Raw genomic sequence first — 17,669 nt, 5'->3', positions numbered from 1 at the left:
TGTCTGGAAAGGCTTTCCTGCCCACTCCCTGGGCAGTGTCCACTGAGCTGAGCCCTAGCAGAGGCGCAGGAGATGTTGATTTCTCAAGTTGTTATTTGTGCTCTTATGTCTTGGTATAAACAAATAAAGATACCTCAGTACAGTGACAACTTTAAATATTTGGGGGAGAGTGCAGAATTCCTTCTCTCCCTTTTGAACAAGCTGTACTGTTTTGAAGAAGAAAACACGTTTCTGTTCCTGGCTCACATGAACCCAAGTAGGGGGTAAAATGTCCCCTGAGTCATATCGTGGCTGGGGGAAGCCAGGCCAGCGTCCTCTGGTTCACCTCCACTGGCCGGTGCTGTGGGCACAGGAAGATGCACCAGCTCCCTCCACAGCTGTGCTGTACTTTGGGGTGCTGTTGCTTTGGAGGACACACAAGTTATTCCACATTCTCCATTAATCTTTGTCCCAAGGATATATATGTGCTCAGAAGAAATTCTTCGTCGAAACTAACTCTTGTTTCATTTTCCTGTTCTCTTTCCAGGTATCCAGAAACTTATCAACAATGGCTCGTATATAGCCGCGTTTCCCCCACATGAGGTAATTTTGAAAGACAATTTCTCTTCTTAGTTTTTTAAATTCATCAAGTCAACACTTGATCCTGTGTTCTTTGTAGTTCAGTCTGACCACACGCCTCTGCCGGGGCCTGGGATCTGCTGCGACAAAGCTACCAATTTTCCATGCTTATATTCTTTTACGTCTGTTTACAAAAGAATAGAAATAATATTGACAGACAATTTCATGACTCATAAGCTAGGTTCAACTACATATTTTTCCATTATTCTGCCTATAAGACTTGCGGGATAAATGCTGTTATTCTAATTTCAGGTCTAAATAAAGCCAAGAGAAAAGTAATAGGATATCGGATACCCTACCCCAAATTTGGTGCTAAAATATTCAGAGAAGCAAATTAAAGTCCTGCGAGGGCCTTTGTAGCAGAGAAAGTTTGGTTTCTTCTCTATACAGTAATTTTCTCTACATAATTAGGCTGTGTCCTGACAGTTCACTTGACACTTTTTGTGTGAAACTTGGGACCTATTACAACTGAGTTGTAAATGTCATTCATTTTTCCATTTATGCCAGTAGTTTAGTTGAAATACTAGTATATGGAATACATATAGCAGTGCTATATACTCAATACAAACAGAATAGGAAGCAATATGTTTGAAATATAAAGTACACACAGTAGAAAGTGAATACAATGGACTCTGGTGTGTCTCATGACTCTAAGTGACACTGTGGGAAGGAAAGCAAGGCTTACGAAGAAGAAAACTAAGTCCACCTCATGGCTCTGGCCCGGTTACCACCACTTTACCATTCATGACTTTCTTCATCACTGAAGCGGGTGAGGAGTGCCCATCTCATATTTTTATCACCAGTTGAGATTAAGGATAATGCCCAGCTAGAGGGAGGAAGAAGCCATTTGGTGGGATTCAATAGACCACATAATTCTCAGTGCGGAAATGGGGCAAAGAGTGTGTGCTGGAGGAGAGGGCCCCTCGGGGATCCTGGTGCTCACTGAATGTGCGCAAGCCATAGGAAGGACAGAGATCGGGGCATTCGAGAGTGATTACCTCAGTCCCCTCCTCAGCGTACCAGGTGTGACTGGGAAGTCAGAGCAGTGGGTTTAACTGAAGCTCAGCAGCAGAGTTAGTACAGTGATGTATAAAGTATGCTGCAGCTTAATATCAAACCCGAGAAAACGGCTATCCTGTGAGCACGAAGGTTGTTGCACTGGTCAGGATCCTATCACTGGGACAGAATACCTGACTTACACAACTTAATGGAGAAAGGCTTTATTTTAGCTCACAGTTTCAGGGGTTGTATTCATGGCTGACCACCTCCCAGGTGGAAACAGTAGGGCAGAAGGACATGGTGGGGCAAAGCAGAGAGGGCAGAGAGAGCCACACTGCAGACCCTGGAGACTTACCTCCTTCTACTCTGCCCACCTCCGACAGCCCGGGGAGCCCTAAACTCACCGGCCGGTTGGTCCAGTCCAGCAGTCAGGCCGGTGTTCCGGGACCCACATGCTTCTCCAGGCCCTCAGTACAGGACTGCTGCCCTGTGCATTTACCACAGCAGCCAGAAAGGAGAGTTATGCACATCTGAAGAATTACCAGCAGTAATGGAAAGAAAGCTGAGATTTTGTTTCACTCTCTTTTACTTAGCAAATCTCAGGACAGCCTGTCTAACAGTTCAGCCGATTTTCACAAACAAACCTTTCTCCAGTGGGGTCCCCATGCTCAGAAGCTGGCTGTCTGCCTCCATCCCCTTGGGGGTCTGATCTTCAGGATTCAGACCCCTGACTGCCTTAGGGACACACACTCTGCGACTATGGGTGGGTTGTGCTTCTACCCCTCCCGAATTCATTTGCATGCCTCTGCACACACCCTCCAGGGCCTTGCAAGCCACCATCTGAAGTGAGTTCTCTCTCTGGAGGAACTCACAGCCGTGTTGTCTGGAAACAGTCAGCCCTATAAACTCCCTCTGACAGATTTGGGGGAGAAGATGTAACTTTTAAATGCTTCAAATCTGGAATTTCTCATCTGAAGTAGAATTTCAGATCTCTTGGGGTGTAAGACACCATCAACCCAGGGGGCGGAAGCCCATCCTCTTCAGATAAACGCTTCCTCTCTTTCTTAGCTACTGTAAATGAAATAAAAAGTTCTCATCACACTTCACAGCACACCAAGACTCTGAAGTTCTGAACTGAAGATGGCAGCCATTTCTCTGTTCAGTGGTGAAGATAGCGTGTTTATTAACAGCCCACAGATTCCAAACAGTGAAACTTGTAGTCTGGTTTGCTTCAAGCAAAAGAGAACCCAGTTGCTGACAAAAATGACTGTAAGTGGAAGCAGCTGGGAAATAGAATGTTGACTGAAACAAATCAGACGCAATGGCTAAGTACTGTGTGGTGACTGTCATTTGATGAAGGCAAAATCCAAACACAGAGCCAAATAAAACATGGTGAGAAGGACACGGGGCCGGGGGAGATAGAAGTCGAACAAACGGAGAGTGTCCAGGAGACTGAGGCGGAGTAGGGGAGCGAGGAGATTTTAGCTTCGTCACGAGCAAGTGCCCAGTGCTCAAGATGAGAGCGAACATTGCATCGTCGACATGGGCTAAGAACAATAATTGCAAGATTGAAAATGGGGGAAGAGATGTAGACACAAAAGGAGAGAAGTGAGCAGGAAGGGGAAGGGGATTAAAAAGGAAATGAGCTTTGTTATGTCCGTGTACGCATCCCCAAGACAAGCGTAGACTTCATGCGAACACGCACTAATGCAGTAAAAGCGAAAATTAAAAAATAAAATAAATGGTATTGAAGGGATTTTCAGAATATTTCCAGCAAGCTAGGCACCTGCCACCTCACTGAAGCATCGGGCTCCCATTTATGACCTCTGGAGTTTTGCATGAGTTGCTGAGTTGTTCTCCGAGAAGCGAATTGTTCTGGTTTAGTGTGGGTCTCATGAGGAGAAGAGAACGCACAGCGATTCCTGTCGTCTTGTCTGTTCCAGGGCGCCTACAAGAGCAGCCTGCCCATCAAAACTCACGGCCCCCAGAACAACCGGCACCTGCTGTACGAGCGCTGGGCGCGCTGGGGCATGTGGTACAAGCATCAGCCGCTGGACTTGATCAGGTTGTGCGCACGCGCTGAGTGGGGAGCACCTGTGCCGCGCTGTGGCCGCGGCCTCAGACTTCCTAATGTCACGCGCCTCCCGCCTTGGACCAGGGAGCGGTGACAGGGAGAGGAGGAAGCTCCAGGGATTTTTCCACTAGAGAAAGCTGACACGGGGAGTTTGTTACGTGGGGAACGGGAGAGCTGAGAAGCCAAACATAGCTCTTTAAATCGAGCAGGGCTCAGCAGCAGCAGAAAAGTGCTATGCCCCAAGGTGAAAGGGAGACAGACAGGACAGTGCATCTCGCTAGGGCCCAGGGCCAGAGCCTTGACTCCGAGATACAGCCCCGGGAGCTTCCAAGACGAGGAAAGGAGCCTGAGTTATTCCTTCCCTCTCCTTAAGTCTGCCAGCATCCCTGGTCCAACACCACCATGAGCGGTTTCCCGGGGAACCTGGGTGATCTGCTACTTCGTACAAATCCAAAGGTCCCAGGCGAGAAGGAGGGCACGAGGCAGTACAGATGGCACCTCCACGCATCATTTCCCTCTGCGAGCTTCCTTGTTACCAGAACTGAGGTGGTGAGGAAGAAGACACGCGAAGTACACAGTCTCGGCTGTTGAGTTTTGTACAAGGGCCAGATTTTTATTTACTAACGGGCAGATGGCCTTAGAACTTTAACTTTGTAATAATTGAAAATTAAGCTGTTCTTAAGGGCACAGTTTTGAGGATGTGGGTCTCTATGTTGCCTCCTCTCCGTCAGGAGCGGCAGGGTGTTCAGGACTTGGGCATTTCACATGCTTTGCTCCTGGGTGACAGAGAACCGCAGGAAAAGCCCTTCTGGCTGCTCAGGGAGGCAGTTGTGCAGTCATGGAAGGAAAACGAGTGGTCTTTTCCCTCTTTGTAAACAGTCATTTCTGGACATGTGTTTGTGTTGTTTTCTCATTTTAAAAGCTGAATTCAAACAGTTACTAGCCAAAGCTTTTTGAGTTTCAATCTGGTTTCCCCTGGTAACAGTGAAAGATGGAAACTAGAAAGTGCATTTTATAATCATTAGCTACAGAACCCTCTTCCCAAAATAGTTGTGTGACACTTAAAGTATTTCATAGTAGGTTTCAGGAGAATTTAAAGTTTCAAACAGAATTGCTGAATGAAATAACTGTCTCTACAACAGCAGATTTCAATTTTTTAGTTTTATTTTATGATAGACATGACCAGCCGAACAGGGGACCAGCATGAAAATACAGCCGTACCTTGGTTCATAGGTTCATCAACGCTTTTGTTTCTGAACAGTTTGGTTCACAACCAGAAGCATTTTGCAAAGCTTCACTTCTGTTTGAGATCTCCACATTGGGTGGCGAACACATCCCTGGTCGTTTTCCCCAGAATCACGGGGTGCATTGCATTTGGGAGCCGAGGTGACACGGGGTGTAAAGAGGGCAGCAGGGGTGGAGGTGTAGGGGAATTGTGGCGTGGTAACCCTCTGACCCCCTCGCTCTGTTGTGGTTTTGAAGTGCTCCAAGTAGAGCTTGCAGACTCTAGAAGACTGTGCATCCTAGCACTCTGGCTGGGGTCATTTACATCCGTCGCTCTCTGCCCGGGACTGGTCTCTGCCCATCCCGATCCAGATCTGAAATCTGCCTTAACTGACGTGATCACACTTCACATTAATGTTACTGTGGCTCCTCTCAACCTTCAACAGGGCAGCATTTCAGTTTGTTACAGTCCTCTCTCTCTGGCCCTCTGTCATCATCGCTGTAAGGAGATTCTGTTGTGGTCACAACGGGCTCTAAAATCCCTCTCCAGGGCCAGGGATGTAGCTGAGTGGTTCTGCCTCCTGCCTCGCAAGTCCAAGGTCCCAAGTCTGGTCGCAGGTACCAAATAAATTAAATAATTAATAAATAAAACCCCTCTACACACCACCTGCAGCACTTGTTGAAAGAAAAAAAAAGTGGCTTTAATTAGGGTTATAAGCTTATATTTTAACGATTTATAGGATAACTTACAGTTTCCAAGCGGCACACTATGGCTGCATGATAAACTAAATGGGCTTTCAATGGAGAAATAAATAAAAGAAAAAAGTAGATAAATGATGCTTAAAGGAGGTTGACTCCAAGCCCATACCTGATGAGATTTACACAAAATTTAACTGGCACAACACAGAGCATGAAAGTTGAAACAAGTTGTACAGCATGCGGCAGACAGAACTGGCGGGAGGCTGGGAGAGGAAACCCCCTTGGAGTAGATATCGCAACCACTTTGGCCATCACCCTTTCCACACAGCTGTGCTGTCAGCCGGGGCGAGGAAGGCCTCGTTCCCTCAGTGCGGCTCAGGGTGATGTCCATGGCCAAGCTGTAGTCTTCTCTCCTTCAGCACTGAGGAGTGAAGAGCAGTCACCATGAAGTACAGCGCACCCTTGAATTACGAACTCAATTTGTTCTCTGGGGCTGGCTGTAACTCTGGTCAGTGAAGGCTCAGGCTCCTCCACACAGCCTTCAACGTCTCTCTCCTGCACACAGGCGGATCTCAGGGTCCTTAGAGAGACACCGGCTCAGAATTTCTCAGTGAGCCCCACGCAGGACAGGATGCTGTCCTGCTCCTTCCAGAACTCTTCAAGGGTTAAATCTGTGAGACCATCTGGAAGCACGAGTGGCTGCCAATGTTTGGGTCGCCATTCAAAGCTTTGTTCATAAGTCAAAACTAAAATTCTGGTGCCAGGGATGTAGCTCAATGGTGCTGCCTCCTCCCTCACAAGCACAAGGACCTGAGTTCGATTCCCAGTACCAAAAAAAACAAAACACTAAAATTCTGGTCATAACCCAAGTTGTTAATATGTCAGGCTGGTCATAACTCGAGGGTCCACTGTATTACAAGTTTAGGGTAATGAGGCATAGGTGAGGCTGTGTGGGACTGACAGCAGGGACATCTGATCAGGGTTGGAGAGGGTGTCAGGGGGACACCTGAAGAAATGGCCCTCAAATCAGACCGAAAACAGGGTGAAAAAAATGTTAAGCATTTCAATTTTAAGGCACCTCTTAACCAGGGAAATTACAGGGTGGCCAGAAAGTCACAGAGGTGAGCTTTGTGGAGAAAGATGAGATGTGATGGCCTGTAAGGGTCTGGCCAGGAAGCAAACAGGCTGAAATGCCTGCTGTCAGCTCCTCTGGCAGAGGGGAAATCTGTCTCCAGCTTTCACAGGAGCAGAATGCATTAGCACAGCTTCGGCTTGGAGGCCACAAAGAGATGGTACCAGGAAGACGGAGAAAGGCAAGCATTGGGGTATAAAAGCCTCATGAACTATATTAAGACACTTGGCACTGAAAGAAATATCCTTTGCAAATTGTCCCTACTATGACAATCTGCAAAGCCAAGGACATCAGCAGAGATGTTGTATACTCCGCGTGGAACTGCAGAGGGAGCGAGCTGGCCACCTCAATTCCATCTGTCGTGCCCACTGGCTGCGGTGCCAGTGACTGTAAGGTCAGGAACGTGGCCCTGTGCTGACGATGTCCTTTCTCCTGCAGGCTGTACTTTGGTGAGAAGATCGGGCTGTACTTTGCATGGCTGGGCTGGTACACTGGAATGCTGATTCCCGCGGCAGTTGTTGGCCTGTGCGTGTTCTTCTACGGACTGGTAACCATGAATGAAAGCCAAGTGAGGTAAGCTGTTGGGACACGGGACAAAAACTGCTTGGCTTGGGCTGGTAGCTCAGTGGCGTCATGCCTGCCTCACAAGCGTGAGGTTCTCAGATTAATCTCTGGTACTGAAAAAAACAAAAACAAAACTGCTCGGCCTATCTTTTGAGTGTGCAAAAGCTTACAGATAATGCTGATTGTAAAAACAATAGAAGTATAATTATTTGCTGTTTTCTCTAGTACAAAAGGCTATAAAAAGGACATTTTTGTACTTCCATATACAAATTCTCAAAGGTAAATTCCAAATTTGCTTATCCTTGTGCCAGATTTCTTTCCAGTTGGTTCCACATAATGATTATAAATCATAGTGAAATAGTAAACACATATCAGAATAGTCCTTCTTTGGTTAAAGTGAAATGGTTAATGATTTAGAAATAGGAACACTTTATTCCTAGAAATAGCACATGACTGTGCAGTAGAGACGGGAGTCTCCTAGGATTAAAGACTCCTTTCAGCATCACATGCTGTTTACATACAGATCAAGAAGATGTCAACAGTTCAACTTTTGTGACCAGATTCGCGTCTGAAGACACTTCCTTCCTCTCTGTTTCAGTGTTCAGCATGCCCTGCTCTTTTGGTGCATCTATAACCAGGGCCTTGCTGCTGGGCTCTAGCAACAGCAGCCAGTGCTATTCTTAAGGGTCCTCCGGGGATGCTAAGAATCCATTTCCTTGGAAACTATAATATGCACAGGCTGATGTTTGTAAAGGTACAGCAACACTGACGCAACACAAGATATCTTTACTGTCCCCGAGTCCAATCCCGTTCAACATCCAAGTCCCTTAATTTGTTATCTTGGTTTGTTCTCCCGATTTCTCGACTTACGATCTCTTGCTCTTCATGAGGCACAGTAGTAACTTGCATGAACCCCCCCCACCCCAAGAAAAAAAGAAGAAGAAGAAGAACGCTGCTCGAAAGCATTTCATCAGTCGCACATTTGGTTGGTTTCTGAGTTCTGCAAGCTCAGCTCTCTGGTAGGCAGCCTCTTGCCAGGACGTCAGCCACTGCCCGCACAGCGCCCTCTTCCGTTCCTCTTCAAACTTCTCTCCCGTGCGCCGCTCAGTCAGAAACCTCCCGGTCTCAGGTCAGGATTCAGCTAAGGGGTCCTGACAAGAGAAACTCTCTTTGACAGTGGACGAACAAAAGTGGAAAACGACTCTCCGTGAGCCGCAGTTCAAGTTGGTTCCATGGAGAACAAAGGAGCAGAGTTTTAGCATGAGATGTGCCCTCCTCCCTCCGCCCCTGCAAATCTGTAAATGAACAAAAGGTAGTGGACGGGCTGTTCCTATGGATTTATGCACCCACTAGGCTCCTTTTGTTTGAAATAAGCACTCTTTAACCTTTAGTACAAGAAATGTTTTCAAAGGCACTACTGAGCGCTTTTCCTGGCTGCTTTATGGTGTTATATTACTGCTGCCTCTGTCACACCATAATTAAGATCCTGTCAGACTTTCTATTCTAAACCAAGATTAAGCAGCCCTGAATGTCTTGACTTTCAACTTTTGGGGACTGAAATTTTCCATTCAAGGTGGCAGACTCGGTTGCGTTGTAGGTGTGATCTCGGTGGGGGGCAGGAGGAGACTGGGTTTTATGCTGTGTAGATTCACGTATTATTTGTTTATCAAGCTTCTCTTTTGTTTATTTCAGGGAAGTAAAGTTTTGAAACACTCCAGATGTCAGTCTGTTTATCGTAATTTTTACCAGGATCAGCTCAGCTACATTAGGGCCATGTTTCTTAATCGCCCTGCGCTTAATTGTAGGAGCACAGAACCATCGAGTTCTAGGTCAGGGCATGCTTATGTGTGTGCGTATGCACGCATTTCTCTTACACAGCCTCATAGGTTCCTACCTGTGCCTGGCAGACAATGTCATGGGATTTAAAAATTCAAAACCAGGTAGGTCTTTGTGGCCTGCTCCCTAGAGCCCTCAGGAAAAGGTCAAAAAGCAGAAATTTCAGTTTTCTGGTTCATTATTGTTTTTTGTTTTTTGTTTTTTGTGTCACCAGAACACATCAAAAAACTTCTGCGGTGCTTGGTATTGGGCAGATTTACAAAAGCTGTTGCTTCCTGTAAATCCTTCCCAACTCTCTCCTGACCTTATCCTTAGCAGAGAAAGTCCCTTCTATCCCACAGATGTGTTCAGCATGCACACGGGATTGTCGGTATCCTTTAGATGCTACCCTGCCCTGGAGACAAAGCAATTCATCTTCAGAAAAATAAGCAACTTATTCAGGACATATGTCTATTAAGGGGTGAGCTAACTTTCAAACCTACTTCTGATTCTTTTTAAAATATTATTGTGGCATGAATGATTAGCATTAGATTTATAGTCAACAAAATTTTAAGCGCACATCATTGTATAGAAACGATGTGTACAAAACCTATCCGGAACTTACACATCATGAGTAACTGAAACTAGACTGTTGGCCCTTGTAACCAGAAATATGTTCTCTTTTGCCATGTGAGTTCTTACTATCTTAGAATGTTGAGCCCCATACAAATACTCTTCGCTGACTGGCTTATTTCAGTTAGCAAAACATACAGCAACTCTTCAGTTCACAAATGCTTCTGCTCATGAATGATGCCGTCCACCAAGAGAAGCATTGGGAAACATTTCCTTTTCCTTCACAAACTCCGTATCAGATACCGAACAGGCACCTCATCCCCTCTCACCTGTTTTCACGTTTTCCTGCTTGAAAGCACATTGCCAAGCAGTCATTTCCTTCTCTGTGCTCCCACAGGAAGTGAAGTCCAGTCAATCCTCACTGGAAATATTGCTCCTAACTTTCAGTATCTTCCATTGGCAGTAGTTTGTATTTTTTGTATATATTCTTAGGAGTATATGTGGAGGCGATTGTTTGTATCTCTTGAGGTGTACATCGAGCAACAGAAAACAAAAGAAAGCCACCACTGGAGTGGCAGTTTGGTTATCCAAACCTGCAATAAATAAATAAATATTCTCATATAATGGAATCTCTCTCCCATTCCCACTAGTCATTAGGTAAAAAAACAAAGCAAAAACAAAAGCATGTGATACTCTCAAATACTTTATTCTAGATTTTTAAAAAATTTCTCAGAAATTATTGTTTTATGCTGTTGATGCTATGTTTTGTGTTACTCTTCGACCAGCTGACAGAAAATAAATTCAATGACTATGGCAGTAAAAATGTGACCCATCCCAACAATTGCAATTCTGGCCTTCATGCGCCGATAAATCTGGGCTTTTGTCTGACCATTTGGTAGGTGGGAACAATAATGTAGGATAAGCCAGCTCAAGTAGACTTTCTGCGTGAGATTCATGTAGGAAGAATTATAGCATTTGCAAATCACTGCGAATTATCACAGGAATCCCATTTTGGTGAGAAATTTCAACAGCTATGTTTTTTTTAAAATTGAGTTTATTGGTACATTTTAGGTATACAGTACAGTTGCATTCATTATTGGGATCTTGTACCTTTACATGACAGGTCTTGGTTTTCATTTTTTTCCCTCTTCCCTGCCCTCCCTTCACCCCCTCCTCCCCTCCCCATTTACAAATAAATTATTTCCATTTTTAATTTTCTCATATTTTTTCTTTTCCCTTATTACCTTTCCCCTACCCTTCCCAAGTTCCCTATGCCTTTAGCCCTTTTCTTCCTATTTCACATTGTCAATTATCTCATTAGGATCTTATGTACTATTATAGTTTTTCACACCTGAGAAACTATTCAGTATTTACACGTGTGACTTATTATCTAGAATATATAAAGAACTCAAAACAATCACGGTCTCCAAATATAAAGACCCAATTCAAAAATGGGCATCTGAAATGAACAGACATTTCTCAGACAAAGAAGTAAAAGCAGCAAGTAAATATATGAAAAAATGTTCCACATCACTGGTCATTCGAGAGATGCAGATGAAAACAACACTGAGATTCCACCTCACCCCACAAAGAATGGCTGCTATCAAGAAATCAAAAAATAACAAATGTTGGCGGGGTGGTGGGGAGAAAGGAACCCATCTCCATTGTTGGTGGGAATGCAGACTGGTACCACCACTATGGAAATCAATATGGAGATACCTCAAAGAGCTGGGACTAGAGGTTCCATTTGACCCAGCCATCCCTCTGCTGGGTATCTTTCCAAAAGAATTAAAAGAGTCATATCACAGTGACATATGCACACCCATGTTTATAGTGGCACAGTTTGTAATAGCTAAAACTTGGAATCAAAAGCTATGTTAATTCTTGCTGTTCCTGAAAACTGCTAGCGCCAGTAAGTGGAGATGATGTGATCTCTGCTTTCTTTTAGGTATTAAAATGTATGTTCTGCATACTTCATTCTACTTTTTATGGATATACTGATGACCAAAAATATGGTTCATGTGAAAGCAGCAGTGTGGTACGTGGAACACCCTTTGCATCACCAGTGCATTAGTAAACTTTCATAGGAAGCTTGCTTTTAATTGTGAAATGAACTTTTTTCCTCTTTTAGCTATGTTACAGGTGATGGAGAACCGGGTCCATAATCAGAAAAAAAATTAAACTTGGGTTCCTGAAGTACCTCTTGCTAGTTCTGTGACCTTTAGCAAGTCTCTTAAGCAAACACTGTTTTCCTTTGCTTAATGGAGACGATTACCATTAGCAGAGGTTAGAGTAAAGAGTAAGTGACTTTAGCACTATAAACCATTTACAGTTCTATGGCATCCTCAGTAGGGTTTATTCTCCCTTTGGCTTCAATTTATATATGTCCCAATCTTGCTGCAAATATTGCCAATTAACATTAATTGCATTAACAGTTGCATTTTCAGGCAGATTTCCTAAAGCCTTTAAATTCCTTTCAGAATTTTCAGAGCACATTCAAAGAAAACTTGGCTTGAGACACTAAGTAGGAAAGAGCTTATATAGCAAATAAAGACATCAAATATCCTACAGCAGGTTACTGTGGACTATCAGTCTGTGAGGTCATTCAGGAAATGTTGATTCCCAACTCTCCTTTCAAATCCATCTCTAATGTATACTGAGATTTTTACAAGGCAGCAGGGCAGGTGGTTAGCGCATGGACAGCTGGCTGGGAAGGTGGATATAACCTGTGAATCTGCAAGTTCTAGGACACATGCACAGAGAGTGCTGTCTTCATTTCTCATGAGAACTCAGACAGGTTTTTGACAGGACAGTCAAGATCTGACACCAGGCTGAGGAAGAGGGTGCTATTGAGCCCGGGACTACCATACTCTCTCACGGCGACACCTCCCCTCACCCTGCACAGCACACTTCTTTCCCTACTTTGAATTGGCCTCTGCTCCCTGTGCAGAGAATGCCTCTTTTCCCGCCTTTAGGAATAAAGCATTGCTACTTCTTGTGCTTGTCTTAACCAATTCTTTATTCATTACAGGAAGAACCTAGAAACCAACTCTAGGAGGAGACCCTAGTTCCCCAAAACCAATAATAGCAGCGGGCAAAAAACAGAAGAGATAAACATCATGCAGTTATAGCATAACTGAGAGTGTCTTTAATTAAACAGTAACTGTGTCATGTTATCCTGATGAACTGTCGAGGAGTCACAGGTGCGCATGTGCAAGCACACACACACACAGCCCACCCCCTTTACTTTCCAGTGAACAGCCTGCACCAATGTCACATACTAAAACGTGCAGGTGATGAATCGTGTGTCGACTTCAGAAGTCAGGATAGTCAGGTTCAGTTCCAGTTCTGCACTTTCCAAGCCTGAACTCCTTGGGTTTAGGGCACAAGATTGTCCTGAGCGCCATGACATCTTGTATGAAAGTGTCTTTATTTTAAACACTCCCCAAGTGTCACACAAGTGTACAGATATGATCTAATACCATTTCTTTGTTGAGACAGAGGTTTCTAAAAAGTCAAAGAGGCAGCCTTCATATCCCAAATATCCCAAAGTAACGGCATGGAAACTATAAGTGTTTCCCAGCCAGCTGGCTCTCCTGCAATGTTTCTGTTTCTTCTTCCTCTTCTCTTGGGCTAGCTGCTTCAGCAGGGTTTGCTGATGAGGTGAGTCATTCTGTCACTGCAGAGCCTCATGATTTCTGTTCTCTGATTTCTCAAGCCAGGAGATCTGCAAAGCCACGGACGTCTTCATGTGCCCTCTATGTGACAAGAACTGCTCACTGCAGAGGCTCAACGACAGCTGCATCTACGCCAAGGTGAGTGTCGGTTCCCCAGGTGCAACTTCCTCCTAGGAGCAGGTGTGAGAAGTCCTCCTGTGCATAGCTCTCCACCAAAGTTAAACATTCCCGGTAGTTTCGACAATCACAGCGCCACGGACAGTTGCAAAAAGTCTGCCACCACTATGAAGATAGCACACTTTTCTTTGAGTATCTTTGTCTTCCTTTGTATTTATAATTGACCATCACCAGACACAGACATCCACTTGCAATCATATCTAGGCTGTTTTTAGAACAATTATTTTTTGAACTGATGATTAAATTTGTATCTTCCAGGAAGACTCATGAGATTTAAATTCCTTCTAATTGTACAGAAAAACAATGAAATAACATACTAAAAGAATTATCAAACTGTGCTCATTGGCATCTCCTGATGAGTTTATTTTTAATTCCTGGAGGCCAGACCATTCCCCAGACCGATTAAATCAGAGTCTGTAGGTATAGAACCTAGACATCAGCATATTCTAAAATGTCCCACATTTTTCCGGAATTCCTTCAAATTTAATACTGACTTATATAACTATTATCTTTTATTTATAAAAGCGTTCATGTAAAGGCATATCTTTAAAGTATACAATCACACAGACTTTGTTGAATGCACGTGCCAATGAAACTATGCCAACATCAAAACGAGGAACATGGCTGTCACCTCCAAGCTTGTGATCCAGCCTCCCAAACTTCCCTGAGCCATTCCCTATGCTCCGATAGCTAACTTCTCCGGGTCATGATGGATAAGGTTGCACTTTCTAGATTCTTACAGACATGGAATTATGCAGACTGCCTCTTTGGCTTCTTCTGAGCAGCATAATTATTTTGAAATCCCCCCGTGTTATAGCATTTATTAACAGGCCACTGTTCTCCATGGCTGAGTATTAACCCCTTACATCTGTATCAGAGTTTATTAGCAAACTCCGGGACTGTTTCAAATTGTTACGTATTTCAAGTAAAGCTTCTGCGCATGATCGCCTGCAAGTCTCCTAGAGACAAATGCAGTTATACCTCTTGGATAATTCACTAGAAGTAGAATAGGAGGAACAGATGCTAAATAAATGCTTTACCTTTGTACTAGTCCCTTTTCCACTGTGGCTATGAAGTATCTGAGGCAGGCTACTGTATTACAAAAGAATTGTGCTCTGATTTAAAGCTCTGGAGGTGCCGGGGCCAGGTGTCTTAGCTGCAGACGGCCTTGTTCCTGGGAAAGTCCCAGAGAGGTGTGCAGAACCCCGTGCTGAGAGAGGCGGGCAGGGGTGCATCTGTGTGGTCACGCCCCCTTCTTCTGACAGATCCAAGACGATTCCATCAAAAGGGCTCCACTCCAGAGACCCACTCTAATCCTAATCACCGCAGAGGCGCCGCCCCCAAAACACCATAGTGGGATTGAGAGTCCACCTTCCCCGTACCTCAAAATGAAGATTCCATCAACATATCAAGGCCCAGGAGAGACTCAAACCACATGCGAACCATAGAAATCTGTTTGAAAACTGCCATTCGAAACTTTGTCCACCCGGCATTAGCGTCTCTAAGAAGGGGGCTGTGAAGAGACAGACACACACGCAACCCCTCCTTGCCTCTCACTGCCGCGGTGGAGGGGTCCCGAGTCCATGCGGCCTCCGAGCCTCAGGATGGCCAGCCGATTTCGATTTTAACTCTTCTGTGACTAGAGGTATCTCGCTGCGGTTTAGTAACTTAAACGTAATTTGATTTGGGGGGAGGAGGTCTTACTTTTATAATATTTGAGTCGGACCACAGCAGCGCTGTCCAGAACTATTCCCCGCCACAGAATCCCTTGCTGCGTTGCACAGAGCACTGTGAGTAAAAGCACTTCCAGTTGGGCGGTGGGAGTAGGTCCTGCCCCAAGACTTCTTCTTTTGGCTGGTTCTGCCCTGGACCGTGAGAAGCTTCCTGCCACACATGAACCCAGGACCTGGGCTGGATTTCTCCCTCATGGCATCTTTGGAGCTGTTTTAGGATGGTAAACTGAGGCAGTCCTAGTGCTCATCTGCCTCATTTCCTTCCTCTCATGGATGATTGGGCTTTATTGCTTGATGTCCAATCTCTTAAATATGTTTCACATATTTCGTGTATTTTAGTTGTTTTAAACTATGGGTAAAATTGACCCTTTTTTTTTTTTACATGGTCTAGACATGAAGATCTCTAAAAATTAATTTTGCCAAGACTGGACATCAAATCAGTACACATTCCATTCCTGCATGACCAAAACATAGCATAGTTACCTTCTGAATTATTTATCTCAAACAAATTGCATGTGAAAACACTACTTTATTAATATTTTAATGTTTAATATATGCTCAGTTTTGAATTCTTTAAGAATTCCATAAAGATGATGGCTTAGAAACAAAAATATCTAATATGGGACAGCATTTCCTTATCACTGTTCTATGTTCTTTTTTGAGATGAGGGTCTCACTATGTAGTTCAGGCTGGCCTTGAACTCAGGCAATCCTCCTGCCTCAGCTTCCTGAGGATGTGATTATAGTTGTGTGCCACCACTTTGGGCTCTCACCACTTTTCACCAAAGCCTAAGAATCAGAGTTACCAGACATATAAGTGTGTGTTCCTTTCCTAGCTAATGACTTCCCAAACATGTGACAGGCTTAGACAAACCTAAAAACCTAAAAACCCAGATGTTTGTTACTTCTCATTCTTTCCTGCATGATCTGAGCAGATGATAAATATAAGAAGAGCCCACACGTGATACTAGGAGGAATTTCTACTAAATCGAGGAGGTTTGTCACCCCCCAGGAAGACTGCATCCTTTTCTGAGTAGAAGAGAGTATGTATAAGGACAGGAATGACTCAGAAAGAATTTGCTTGAAAACTCTTACAATGAAGATGGGAAATTAACTCACAGAGGAAACTGTCTCCTTAAGCAACAATAGAAGCGATAAAATCCACTTGGATGAAATATTTACCATCTTGTATTTGTATCTCTAGCTAAAACAAAATATAGCTGCTTGTTTTACACTTTAGAAACTAGAATAACTCTTCCTTCACTGGGTGGAAATAAACATTTTCTTCTTGTAAGAAATTATAATACCTCAGTTACTAGAAGGGAACCTTTGCAAATAAGGAAGCAGATTTGTCAAAGGAACAAGCCAGGACTGGAGATTTAGCTCAGTGGCACCACACCTGCCTCACAAGCACAAGGTCCTGAGTTTGATTCCTGGCACGGCAAAAAAACAAAAAAAAAAAAAGCACAAGCTTTGCCATGTGATCGCCTGGCCACATGATCTAGTAATTGTCACTGCAGTTCCTCATGGAATCCGTCACTACTGTGACAATAGGAAACCAAATCTGACACAATTTATTGACAAGTACATTCTTGAGTACCCCCTTACATGTTGAGGATGCATTTGCTTGGTAAAACAGTTGGTGCTATCATAGGATAAAAATCATATTTAGTTATATTAGTATCTCCTCTCATGACTATTTTTATTTTTAATATTCAAAACTTAGGAATTAGGAAGTTTTGCAATTTAGTGATACTGTAAATTCATTAAAAAACGTGGACACTGTACTGTCAAATCCTATGATGCTAAATTTTCTATCCAGTGAAATAATTATTTAGAAGTTACTAGATCTTTTTAAAATACACATATAATTCCAAAAATGACTCACCTCTTAAAACTGGCCTTATTCATAATAACTCTTGTTTAGGTTTTTAAATGTCTTCTGGTTTAAAACGCTCATTCAGTTTCCAATATTCAATTCAGACTGCACACTGGGGCTTTGCCTAGAGCAGGAAGAGGAGCAAAAGCTGTTTCTTCTTTAAGAAACTTCACTGAAGAGTCTGTATGCAGTCTGCGTACAGCAGAGTCACACAGCACATTTCCGAGAATGCAGATTCCTAGGCCCTACATCCTGCTGTTCCGAATGAGTTCAAGGGGGAGGAATGGAATCCACATGCCAACAAGCTCCCTGGGCAGGTCTGATTCCTAGGCCCACACATCCAAAGGGCAGGTGAAGGATGCAGCAGGGCTCACTTCCACTTTGGCTATAGCTTCTGACCAGATGAAATGAATACAGGTGGTTGTGTGAGTTCTAGGCTGACTAAAAGCTAAGGATTGAGAAGGAAACCAGAGATAGAGGTAGGAGGGGGAGGGGGGAGGAGGAAG

General features: G+C 44.0%; 1 protein-coding gene across 7 annotated transcripts in view; it reads left to right on the top strand.

Moving 5' to 3' along the window:
* Positions 1-17,669, top strand: part of Ano3 (anoctamin 3) — a 350,025-nt gene that overhangs the window by 258,318 nt on the left and 74,038 nt on the right. For all 7 annotated transcript variants that reach the window (XM_033764063.1, XM_010603358.3, XM_010603357.2 and 4 more), the window contains 4 exons: positions 527-582; positions 3,561-3,682; positions 7,185-7,319; positions 13,417-13,513. In XM_033764063.1, the coding sequence (XP_033619954.1) occupies positions 527-582; positions 3,561-3,682; positions 7,185-7,319; positions 13,417-13,513 (410 nt within the window). The remainder of the gene's footprint in view (positions 1-526; positions 583-3,560; positions 3,683-7,184; positions 7,320-13,416; positions 13,514-17,669) is intronic.

This window comes from Fukomys damarensis, unplaced genomic scaffold (assembly GCF_012274545.1).
Source record: "Fukomys damarensis isolate Sample0158 unplaced genomic scaffold, DMR_v1.0_HiC HiC_scaffold_16, whole genome shotgun sequence".
NCBI lineage: Eukaryota > Metazoa > Chordata > Mammalia > Rodentia > Bathyergidae > Fukomys > Fukomys damarensis.
The sequence above is the reverse complement of the archived record's forward strand: the minus strand, read 5'-3'. Positions and strand labels throughout refer to the sequence as shown.